Source organism: Pseudophryne corroboree, chromosome 10 (genome assembly GCF_028390025.1).
Source record: "Pseudophryne corroboree isolate aPseCor3 chromosome 10, aPseCor3.hap2, whole genome shotgun sequence".
Lineage (NCBI taxonomy): Eukaryota > Metazoa > Chordata > Amphibia > Anura > Myobatrachidae > Pseudophryne > Pseudophryne corroboree.
In genome coordinates, this window is record NC_086453.1 from 219928365 (window position 1) to 219941456 (window position 13092).

General features: G+C 46.0%; 1 protein-coding gene across 6 annotated transcripts in view; it reads left to right on the forward strand.

Annotated features, from left to right (window-relative positions):
* The window catches only part of PLCH2 (phospholipase C eta 2), a 1361647-nt gene that overhangs the window by 1245154 nt on the left and 103401 nt on the right, over window positions 1-13092 (forward strand). For all 6 annotated transcript variants that reach the window (XM_063943084.1, XM_063943088.1, XM_063943089.1 and 3 more), the window contains 2 exons: window positions 10493-10600; window positions 11840-11964. In XM_063943084.1, coding sequence (XP_063799154.1) covers window positions 10493-10600; window positions 11840-11964 — 233 coding nt within the window. The remainder of the gene's footprint in view (window positions 1-10492; window positions 10601-11839; window positions 11965-13092) is intronic.

Here is a 13092-nt window from a genome sequence, read left to right on the forward strand (position 1 = left end):
AGCAGCTGTGTGAGTGATACCCCAGTATCTAGAAAGGCACAGGGGGGGTCCACACGACATGCCCAGCACCGATCTTCCTGCTTCCTCAGTAATGTTGTGCAATGCCATGATGTCACATGGGTATGGGATGCCTGCCCAGGGCTCCCGCCTATGGTTCGGGTTGGGAGAGAATTAGGATACTGACACAACTAAAAATAAGTGCTTTCATGAATAATATGGGGCCAGGTGCTGAGTTGGTTGGAAATCTGACATATGCTGCCCCCAAACTGCATGCACAGAAAAGATTTATATATTCGCCCATATGCGGAAGCTGTATGTAACCTACAATGTGCCCGCCCAATGTGCATGCAAGGATTGCTAATGGTCCTCATCAGAATGCACTTATACCTACCTTATGTTGGGTACTCTTATACCTGTATTTCATCTTTAATACATAACAATCTTTGCAAATTATTTTTCTTACCGTAACCTTTTTGTTTAATAGGGCTCTCCACCAGCAAATGTATACAACACACTTAATTATATGATAAAGAAGTAATCTCCATGGTAGAATTAAGTGTTCACTGTGTTCAAGAATGTACTATACAATAGCCTGACAGCTGTGCTTGTTGATTGCCAAAAAATATTGTAAATTAGTCATGGGAGAGGGCAGTGAAAACCCAATTAGTCTTTTTAAAAGTGCTTGAATGAAGTCTGGTAAATTCTCATCCAGACGGGAATATTTAATAACAGCTTGCATAGGCAAACCCTAGAGGGGATGGGGAAGGGGGGGTTCCAGGCAAACGGACCCCCCCCCCCCCCCCTCTGCTTGGTCAGTGATTCATGACCACATTAGCATTTGCATGTGCCACCACAACATGCAGTGTAAGGGACAGAGTAGAGCTGCTGCACATGCCCAGTGTTAGCAGCTTCTTCTACCAAGTTATGTGTGTGTGGGCCTGAGTGCACTGAACCTGAGAGTAGCTACCAGGAAGAAGAGGCAGGAGCCTTACCATGAGGTGGGAGAAAGTGCAGTTTTGCCTAATGGTTTTATTATGTTTGTGTATTTATTTATTTATTATGGGAAGTTTAACTTTTTCCTGACCACTTATTTTATATATATATATATATATTAGTTAAATATGTTCTATACAGCCTATACTATAGTCCAGAGGTTCTCAAACGTGGTCCTCAAGGGGACCACAATGTTCCGCGTTATAAGTATATCCATGGTTCAGCACAGATGGTTAAATCAAATTGAGGTACTAATTAAGTCACCTGTGACCAAGCATGGATATACTTAAAACCTTAACTGTTGTGGTGCCTTGAGGACCGCGTTTAAGAACCTCTGCTATAATCTATTGTGTTAATTATTAATACTTTTCTCTATCGTCCTAGTGGATGCTGGGGTTCCTGAAAGGACCATGGGGGATAGCGGCTCCGCAGGAGACAGGGCACAAAAAGTAAAGCTTTAGGATCAGGTGGTGTGCACTGGCTCCTCCCCCTATGACCCTCCTCCAAGCCAGTTAGATTTTGTGCCCGGCCGAGAAGGGTGCAATCTAGGTGGCTCTCCTAAAGAGCTGCTTAGGAAAGTTTAGCTTAGGTTTTTTATTTTACAGTGAGTCCTGCTGGCAACAGGATCACTGCAACGAGGGACTTAGGGGAGAAGAAGTGAACTCACCTGCGTGCAGGATGGATTGGCTTCTTGGCTACTGGACATCAGCTCCAGAGGGACGATCACAGGTACAGCCTGGATGGTCACCGGAGCCTTGCCGCCGGCCCCCTTGCAGATGCTGAAGTAAGAAGAGGTCCAGAATCGGCGGCAGAAGACTCCTCAGTCTTCTAAAGGTAGCGCACAGCACTGCAGCTGTGCGCCATTTTCCTCTCAGCACACTTCACACGGCAGTCACTGAGGGTGCAGGGCGCTGGGAGGGGGGCGCCCTGGGAGGCAAATGAATACCTATTTTGGCTAAAAATACCTCACATATAGCCTCCGGAGGCTATATGGAGATATTTAACCCCTGCCAGAATCCGTTAAGAGCGGGAGACGAGGCCGCCCGAAAAAGGGGCGGGGCCTATCTCCTCGGCACACAGCGCCATTTTCCCTCACAGAAAGGCTGGAGGGAAGGCTCCCAGGCTCTCCCCTGCACTGCACTACAGAAACAGGGTTAAAACAGAGAGGGGGGGCACTAATTTGGCGATATGCTTATATATATATTAAGATGCTATAAGGGAAAACACTTATATAAGGTTGTCCCTATATAATTATAGCGTTTTTGGTGTGTGCTGGCAAACTCTCCCTCTGTCTCTCCAAAGGGCTAGTGGGTCCTGTCCTCTATCAGAGCATTCCCTGTGTGTGTGCTGTGTGTCGGTACGTGTGTGTCGACAGGTAGGAGGACGATGTTGGTGAGGAGGCGGAGCAATTGCCTGTAATGGTGATGTCACTCTCTAGGGAGTCGACACCGGAATGGATGGCTTATTTAGGAAATTACGTGATAATGTCAACACGCTGCAAGGTCGGTTGACGACATGAGACGGCCGACAAACAATTAGTACGGTCCAGACGTCTCAAAAACACCGTCAAGGGTTTTTAAAACGCCCGTTTACTTTAGTCGGTCGACACAGACACAGACAGGGACACTGAATCCAGTGTCGACGGTGAATAAACAAACGTATTCCTTATTAGGGCCACACGTTAAAGGCAATGAAGGAGGTGTTACGTATTTCTGATACTACAAGTACCACAAAAGAGGGTATTATGTGGGATGTGAAAAAACTACCATAGTTTTTCCTGAATCAGATAAATTAAATAAAGTGTGTGATGATGCGTGGGTTCCCCCCGATAGAAAATTATGGGCGGTATACCCTTTCCCGCCAGAAGTTAGGGCGCGTTGGGAAACACCCCTTAAGGTGGATAAGGCGCTCACACGCTTATCAAAACAAGTGGCGGTACCGTCTATAGATAGGGCCGTCCTCAAGGACCAGCTGACAAGGCTGGAAAATATAATAAAAAGTATATACACACATACTGGTGTTATACTGCGGCCAGCGATCGCCTCAGCCTGGATGTGCAGAGCTAGGGTGGCTTGGTCGGATTCCCTGACTAAAAATATTGATACCCTTGACAGGGACAGTATTTTATTGACTATAGAGCATTTCTATATATGCGAGATGCACAGAGGGATATTTGCACTCTGGCATCATGAATAAACGCGATGTCCATAACTGCCAGAAGATGTTATGGACACGACAGTGGTCAGGTGATGCAGATTCCAAACGGCACAGTATGGCCGTATAAAGGAAGAGGACTTGTTTGGGGTCGGTCCATCGGACCTGGTGGTCACGGCAACTGCTGGAAAATCCACCGTTTTTTACCCTAAGTCACATCTCTGCAGAAAAAGACACCGTCTTTTCAGCCTCAGTCCTCTCGTCCCTATAAGATCATATCTGCCCAGGGATAGAGGAAAGGGAAGAAGACTGCAACAGGCAGCCTATTCCCAGGAACAGAAGCGTTCCACCGCGTCTGACAAGTTCTCAGCATGGCGCTGAGACCGTACAGGACCCCTGGATCCTACATGTAGTATCCCGGGGGTACAGATGGGAATGTCGAGACGTTTCCCCTTCGCAGGCTCCTGAAGTCTGCTTTACCAAGTCTCCCTCCGACAAGGAGGTAGTATGGGAAAAAATTCACAAGCTGTGTTCCCAGCAGGTGACAATTAAATTACCCCTCCTACTACAGAAAAGGGGTATTATTCCACACTATATTGTGGTACTGAAGCCAGAAGGCTAGGTGAGACTTATTCTAAAAAAAAAAAAAAAAAAAAAAAATTTTTTTTTTGAACACTTACAAAGGTTCAAATTAAGATGAAGTCACTCAGAGCAGTGATAACGAACCAGGAAGAAGGGGACTATATAGTGTCCCGGGACATCAGGGATGCTTACCTCTATGTCCCAAATTTGCCCTTCTCACTAAGGGTACCTCAGGTTCGTGGTGCAGAACTGTCACTATCAGTTTCAGACGCTGCCGTTTGGATTGTCCACGGCACCCCGGGGTCTTTACCAAGGTAATGGCCGAATTGATGATTCTTCTTCGAAGAAAAGGCGTCTTAATTATCCCTTACTTGGACGATCTCCTGATAGGGGCATAGTCCAGGGAACAGTTGGAGGTCGGAGTAGCACTATCTCGGATACTGCTACAATCAGCACGGGTGGATTCTAAATATTCCAAAATCGCAGCTGATCCCGACGACACGTCTGCTGTGCCTAGGGATGATTCTGGACACAGTCCAGAAAAAGGTGTTTCTCCCGGAAGAGAAAGCCAGGGAGTTATCCGAGCAAGTCAGGAACCTCCTAAAAACAGTGCATCATTGCACAAGGGTCCTGGTAAAAATGGTGGCTTCCTACGAAGCAATTCCATTCGGCAGATTTCACGTAAGAACTTTTCAGTGGGATCTGCTGGACAAATGGTCCGGATCGCATCTTCAGATGCATCAGCGGATAACCCAATATCCAAGGACAAGGGTGTCTCTCCTGTGGTGGTTATAGAGTGCTCATCTTCTAGAGGGCCGCAGATTCGGCATTCAGGATTGGATGCTGGTAACCACGGAGCCCAGCCTGAGAGGCTGGGGAGCAGTCACACAAGGGAAAAATTTCCAGGGAGTGTGATCAAGTATGGAGACTTTTCTCCACATAAATATACTGGAGCTAAGGGTAAATTTATAATGCTCTAAGCTTAGCAAGACCTCTGCTTCAAGGTCAGCCGGTATTGATCCAGTGGGAAAAACATCACGGCAGTCGCCCACGTAAACAGACAGGGCGACACAAGAAGCAGGAGGGCAATGGCAGAAACTGCAAGGACTTTTCGCTGGGCGGAAAATCATGTGATAACACTGTCAGCAGTTTTTCATCCCGGGAATGGAAACTGGGAAGCAGACTTCCTCAGCACGACCTCCACCCGGGAGAGTGGAAACTTCATTGAGAAGTTTTTTCCACATGATTGTAAACCGTGGGAAATACCAAAGGTGGACATGATGGCGTCCCGTCTGAACAAAAAACGGGACAGGTATTGCGCCAGGTCAAGGGACCCTCAGGCAATAGATGTGGACGTTCTGGTAACACCGTGGGTGTACCAGTCGGTGTATGTGTTCCCTCCTCTGCTTCTCATACCTAAGGTGCTGAGAATTATAAGACGTAGAGGAGTAAGAACTATACTCATGGCTCCGGATTGGCCAAGAAGGACTTGGTACCCGGAACTTCAAGAGATGCTTACAGAGGTCTTATGGCCTCTGCCGCTAAGAAGGGACTTGCTTCAGCAAGTACCATGTCTGTTCCAAGACTTACCGCAGCTGCGTTTGTCGGCATGGCAATGGAAAGCCGGATCCTAAGGGAAAAAAGGCATTCCGGAAGAGGTCATTCCTACCCTGGTCAAAGCCAGAAAGGAGGTGACCGCACAGCATTATCACCACGTGTGGCGAAAATTTGTTGCGTGGTGTGAGGCCAGGAAGGCCCCACAAAGAAATTTCAACTCGGTCGTTTCCTGCATTTCCTGCAAACAGGAGTGTCTATGGGCCTCAAATTGGGGTCCATTAAGGTTCAAATTCGGCCCTGTAAATTTTCTTCCAGAAAGAATTGGCTTCAGTTCCTGAAGTCCAGAAGTTTGTCAAGGGAGTATTGCATATACAAACCCCTTTTTTGTGCCTCCAGTGGCACTGTGGGATCTCAACGTAGTTCTGGGATTTCTCAAATCACATTGGTTTAAAACCAGTCAAATATGTGGATTTGCAGCATCTCACATAAAAAGTGACCATGCTCTTGGCCCTGGCCTGGACCAGGCGAGTGTCAAATTGGTGGTTTTTTCTCAAAAAAGCCCATATCTGTTTGTCCATTCGGACAGGGCAGAGCTGCGGACTCGTCCCCAGTTCTCTCCCTAAGGTGGTGTCAGTGTTTCACCTGAACCAGCTTATTGTGGTGCCTTGCACCTACTAGGGACTTGGAGGACTCCAAGTTGCTAGAAGTTGTCAGGGCCCTGAAAATATATTCCAGGACAGCTGGAGTCAGAAAATCTGACTCGCTGTTTATACTGTATGCACCCAACAAGTTGGGTGCGCCTGCTTCTAAGCAGTCGATTGCTCGTTGGATTTGTAACACAATTCAACTTGCACATTCTGAGGCAGGCCTGCCACAGTCTAAATCGGTTAAGGCCCATTCCACAAGGAAGGTGGGCTCATCTTGGGCGGCTGCCCGAGAGGTCTCGGCATTACAACTCTGCCGAGCAGCTACGTGGTCAGGGGAGAACACGTTTGTAAAATTCTACAAATTTGATATCCTGGCAAAAGAGGACCTGGAGTTCTCTCATTCGGTGCTGCAGAGTCATCCGCACTCTCCCGCCCGTTTGGGAGCTTTGGTATAATCCCCATGGTCCTTTCAGGAACCCCAGCATCCACTAGGACGATAGAGAAAATAAGAATTTACTTACCGATAATTCTATTTCTCGGAGTCCGTAGTGGATGCTGGGCGCCCATCCCAAGTGCGGATTATCTGCAATACTTGTACATAGTTACAAAAATCGGGTTATTATTGTTGTGAGCCATCTTTTCAGAGGCTCCGCTGTTATCATACTGTTAACTGGGTTTAGATCACAAGTTGTACGGTGTGATTGGTGTGGCTGGTATGAGTCTTACCCGGGATTCAAAATTCCTCCCTTATTGTGTACGCTCGTCCGGGCACAGTACCTAACTGGCTTGGAGGAGGGTCATAGGGGGAGGAGCCAGTGCACACCACCTGATCCTAAAGCTTTACTTTTTGTGCCCTGTCTCCTGCGGAGCCGCTATCCCCCATGGTCCTTTCAGGAACCCCAGCATCCACTACGGACTCCGAGAAATAGAATTATCGGTAAGTAAATTCTTATTTATTCCACTCACTATCATGTGTATAAAATGACCAATATGAAGCTGTATATGTTCAGGGTCTGTACTAGGTTCTTCTACCGCGCCACCAGACTCCCGCACTTGTTGCACTGTTAAGTAGAGTGGGAGATTGTAGATTGCATTTGGAAACCCCCCTTTAGAAATCCTGTTTTTGCCCCTGGCTTGGATAAGTACATTTTTACCACCATAACACAGCAGAAAAACAATTATAGATGATTTGTTTGTTGCATGCATTGGTGTATCTATAATGGATGCAGTGTGTGCAGGGTACACGGGCCCCGTAGTCCAGGGGGGCCCACCCCACACACACTGCACCCATTTGTTTAATACTTACCTCTCTGGAGTCCCCCGTCGGAGCCATCCCTTCTCGGCAGCTCAATTGAGTCTGAACACTAGGGGGAACAAACTCTATTGCGCCTGCTGAAAACTCCGGAAAGATGGCACGGCGGCCATTTTTCCAGAGTTTCTCACATGCGCGTTAGAAAAATCTTCGGTAAAATGGGCGCCGCGCCGTGTTTCCGGAGGTTTGCGCATGCGCAATAGAGTCTGTTCTCAGACTCTGTTGCCACTGCGGAGAAGGATGGCACCACCGGGGGACTCCGGAGAGGTCAGTATTAAAACCTGTGCATCAGTCAGAGAGGAGGGGCCCTGATGCAGAATGCTGCACACGGGCCTCCTCCTCTCTTAAACGGCCCCTGGTTGCATGTATATATAAAGTTACTTTAAATAAAACTAATATTGGAAGATTATTTCCAATATATTTACTCTGATACTAAACTGCAGAAATCCATCAGTTTCTCTGCATAACAGATACGGGAAATTAATTCTTGTTTAACCGTTTTGCAGAATAATGGAAAATAAAACAAAACACCTCTTACAATGGACATATTCATCGATTCAAACTGGCTTTTCTGATCCATAAGAAACTGTGTTTCACTTGCCAACATGTGATGTTAATCCTTTTTATATTGTTGCTGAGGCATCACGCCCATTTTGTATTTTAACATTCTATAAAGAAGCACAATGCTTATTGTGCAACCATGGACGTAATGGACATCTGTGGGCCTCATAGCAAGTTGTAACAATCCCCAAGTGAGAAAAAACACTTGCAAATGGGTCTTTGACAGGGTTTGGGGGTCCCCGTGACAGTTACACACCCTTCTATTCTGGTATTTATACTTTTCTATATTAAAGTCAATGATAGTTGTCTTCAATTTATATGGACAGAAGAGTGCTATAGTGATAGAAAGGAACATGGACCCCATTTATCAAGCCTTGGAGAGTAATAAATAGCACGGTGATAAAGTACCAGCCAATCAGCTAACTTCCATGTTACAGGCTGTGTTTGAAAAATGAGAGTTAGGAGCTGGTCGGCTGGTACTTTAGCACCGTGCAATTTATCACTCTCCAAGGCTTGATAAATCTGGGCCCAGTGTTTTCCTAGCTTTTGGGGAACCGCAATTCTCAGCATGCACTGATCTATTCTATGGATGTGTTTGATGTGGCACTCCATACTGTATAAACTTGGCATAAGTTCAAGAGCCAAATACTGTAACTTTTTGTATCTTTGATCATTTAACAGTTAAATAACCACGTTACCTCTTAAAATATAGGCCCAGGGCCCCACGATTCTAAGGGCCTTCAAGCAAGGGCAGGCTGGGCCTAGGGGCATCTGTTTCCCGGGCTGGTGCCTCCGGAGCTTCTTGGGAGGCAGGTAGAATATGCTGCCCAGCCGCTTGGATTGTGAATTGCACACAGAGTACAGCATTCTCTACCTGCCTCCCAGCCTGCAGTCTAACAGAGAATGGCTGTCATCTTGCTGATTGGTGGGTGACTGCAGTTATCTACCAAATAGAGAGCTGATAGCCGTTCACTTTATGGAAATATGTGGAGAGGCAGTGAAGGACCACAGATGGGGTAATTTTTTTTTTTTTTTTTCCATTTTACTCCCGTGAATGTGTGAGTAGTGTCCCCAGTACATTGCTTTGCCCAGGGCTTACAATGCTGTTAACAAAGCACTGCAACAAGTGGCCATGTCTGTGTCCATTGCAATAATGAGTGTAGTATTATCAGTTACTGCATGTAGAGTGTATAAAATGTTCTCCCTGTCAGAATCTTTTAAAGAACTTGTTTTATAAAGTTTCACTCTGTTTGTCATATGCTTTGAGGATACATTTCTTTTGCTTTATACGAACCTACTGTACAAGATAGCAGTAAGCTAATAACAGACCATAAAGATGATATATAAAAGCCATATAAAACTATATAGTTATAGTGTTGGTGTGGCATCTTATTGGGAAGCAGATAGTTTCCTGGCTGTTGGGCCCCCGGCTTCAGGATACATACACCGGAATCCCAACAGCCAAGGGAATCCTGGCGGCCAGATTCACAATCGGGGCCCGGAATCCCCACTCGAGTGGTAGTCCACGCAACCCCTGAGGGGAAATAAATTAGTGTGGCATGCAAAGCTCTCCACCGTGCTCACAGCGAGTCCACGAGGGGACACGCTGCGCTCGCCATCGGAATTCAGTCATCTGTCTTATGACCGCCGGGATCCTGAATGTGGGGATCCCATACTGAATCCATCTTATTATGCCCTAGTAATATAGTGGCAGCGGTGGATTGGCCATAGTGCTCACCAGGAAGATTTCTGGTAGGCCGACGTGTCTGTGGGGCCTGTTTTGTGTGTTGTCATGTGGCCCCACCCCCCACATGACGGGCAGCCCTCCGCCCTCCGCACTCAGTACACTGCATTGTCCCCATTCATCCTGCCATACCAGCTCTGCAGTACAGCAACTCTGCCATCCAGTGATGCTGCCATGGCTACACAATATGTTATACCTCTTGTGCTGCCCATGTCGCTTCACTCAATGACCCCACCCTCTCATCAGACATCACCCCTATGAGGACTGTTTTCATAAATTACCTGGGTTGGTTTTCCATCCCAATCACCCCCCCCCTCTATAGTGGTGTAGTATGGCATTACTGTTTACTGAATACTGGTTGAGCTTTGTTGCTATCCTTGAATTGTATTTATACATTGATCATAGACTTCGAAAATTTACCCAAACAAAGGTCTGTAAGTGAATTCACTCATCACAGTCCCGTTACTGGGGCCTTATTCAGTTTTGATAGCAAATGTGCAAAACCATGTTGAACTGCAGGTGGGGCAGATGTAACGTGCAGAGAGATTTACATTTGGGTGGGGTGTGTTCAAACTGAAACCTAAATTGCAGTGTAGAACTTTAACATCCAGTATTTACCCTGCACAGAAACAATACAACAACCCAAATCTAACTCTCTCTGCACATGTTACATCTGACCCACCTGCAGTGCACATGGTTTTGTCCATTTGCTACCCTTTTGGGTTTGCTAGCAAACCTGAATAACCCTCCTAATTTTTTGAGGACTAACCATTAAAATGACCCATATTCTTACTTATTTTCTCTATCATAAGTGCATTATAGTGAGACAACAGCAGTAGTCAAGTCAACAATCTGCTGCTCTAAAATGACATATCAATCTATGTTGTTTGCTTTTACTGAGCATGTTGTCAAGTCACAAATTCTTTTATGTTTGTTCAATAGTTGCTTTAAATTACCAGTCGGAAGGAAGGATGCTGCAGTTAAATCGAGCGAAGTTCAACAGCAATGGGAGCTGTGGTTATGTCCTGAAGCCGAAATGCATGTGTCACGGTGAGGAGCAAGTGTTTAAGCAAACTCCAGCCACAGTCTACACATAAATATAGATGCACCACAGTATGTACGGAAGGGTCCGTCAGTAGATACCAAGCATGAACATAGTCCTAAACGTTATTTTTTTATGAATATATTATATAGTGGTGGTTGCCAATTGTTTTCCCCTGTCAACCTTAATGTTACAGTGCAGACACGACTGTTTTAATCAGGCCATCCATTTTATTGATAATAATTAAGTAGAAAGAAGACAGATGATGACAAGATTGAGGGTGCAAGCAGATCAGACTATCAGGCCCTGCATTGTCTGTGACTCACAAGTCTGGCCCTGTCTCAGGGTTTAACCCTCTTCACTGATTAAACTTCTGTCAGCATTCCTTCTTAGGTCGCTGTGACACAATCGAAGGGATTGTGGACATTTTTATATTTTGCAAAAGTCCTGTTTAGATGTAAATGACCTAGTAATGACACCTGCTGTACTATTTACATTATTAATATTTATGTTCCCTGGAACGGCATTCTGCAGCCTAGAAAGTCACTGCCTATAGCAGGCGTAGCCAACCCTGGTCCTCGAGAGCTACCAACAGTTAACATTTTCCAGGTCTCCTCACAGAATCACAGGTTAAGTAATTAGCGCCATCTGTGGATCTTTTAAAATGTGTCAGTGAGTAATGACTGCTCCTGTGCACCAGCTAGGTGAGCTGGAAAACGTGAACTGTTGGTAGCTCTTGAGGACCAGGGTTGGCTACCACTGGCCTAATGCATCCTCAGGATGCTCCGGGAACCCTGGTCCCAGTGGAAAGCCGACGCAGGGCCACCCAGACGCTCTTAGGAACCTCAGTTTCTCCCTGGTCCTTGCGGCAAGCTGCTGCAGAGTCACCTGGAGCATCCATAGGACACTCCAGCCACTCAGCTTCTTGGTTCTGGTTGCTCCACCCCTTCATTAAGACATCACATGTTCAGCTGCACAAGCTGTGTCTCAGTCTTTTTATATTATTATAATTCTATAAAGTCTGTCCCCAATCAAAGTGTTTATTGGATGTTTGGGGAGACGTGTAGTTCATCAGGATAATGGACGTCTATGTAGCAGTCTGCCATCCTATATCAAATAATATCAAATATTGGTTCATGACAACATAAATTGGTATACAGCCATACTCACATAACTAAGGTCCATGATTTGTTGGTTCTCATTGTCAATTATGTTTGTGTAGGTTTATTATTATGTTTACATTTCAGCTGCCTTTAATCCAAATTCTGAAGACCCCTTACCAGGCCAGTTAAAGAAGCAACTTGTACTCCGAATAATTAGTGGCCAACAGCTTCCAAAGCCAAAGGACTCCATGTTGGGAGATCGTGGGGAGGTAATGATATTTAACAAAAGTATTTATGTAATTGACAAGTAAACAGGCTTTATTAATAAACCTTATGCTCTGCTGAGGAACACAGAATCCCTATCTCAGTACAGCCTGTCAGTAGCCATACAGTACATGCAGATGGCCCTGAAACCTTCCTGTCTGTCCTGACTGGAATACATACAATATCCCGGCAGTCAGGATACTGGCATTCAAAATAACAACTGCGGCATCCCGACATCTAAACATTGTGGTACCTAACCCTAATCCCGAACCCTCCCTCCCCGCATCCTAATGTTGGTATTCAAGCAGTGTCGGGATTCCGGTGTCGATATTCCGAACACCGGGATCCTAACCGCATACCACCCTGACCTATAGACCAGATGCAGTGGAACAGAGTTGCTGCAGTACTCTTAAGGCAGCTAGTATACAATGTGGACACATAGGACCTTTCACAAGTTGACTTGACACATATAAACGGCAGTAAGTGCACTATGTGTATGTAAGGGGGAGAAAAAAGACAGTAAGTATCTTCACATAAGTAGCATCACATAAAGTTTGATTAAAAAAGGACTTTCTCCGGCAGGGTCCACAGGTTATCCACAGGATAACATTGGGATATGATGACTCGACTGCGGCTTTGCACCAATCGGTCAAAGCTTTTGGCCTCCCAGCATGCAGCGGACCCATCCATATATCCCTGCCTCTTGGCTCAGGCAAATCAGTTTTTTTTGTTTGGTGTGGCAGGAGCCAGACCATGGTCAAAAGGGCTGCTGTTTTTTTTAGCAGCCATAAGCTTTTTTATTTTATTTTTATAGTCTTACTATTTTTTTGAGTGATCTTTCTAAAAAAGCGTCTTATACGTACCTTAGAAAGAGTCGCTCCAACAACTCCCCACCTGGTCGCGACCACGCTTACCCATGAGTACAGTGCTGTTTCAGCGGGCGTCTGTGTCAGATGTACTAGCAAGTCCAGCAGACGTTACCAGGCTGTGGCCGAAGCACGGGGAGAAGGTAAGGCATCTGTTCCACTTAGAGGGGGAACACGGACACAGCCGCACTGTTTTGGGAGGAGACTACCAAACAGTCGCTGACGTGGCTGCCACTTAGGGTGCACCAGCACTGGACCCTAGGGATC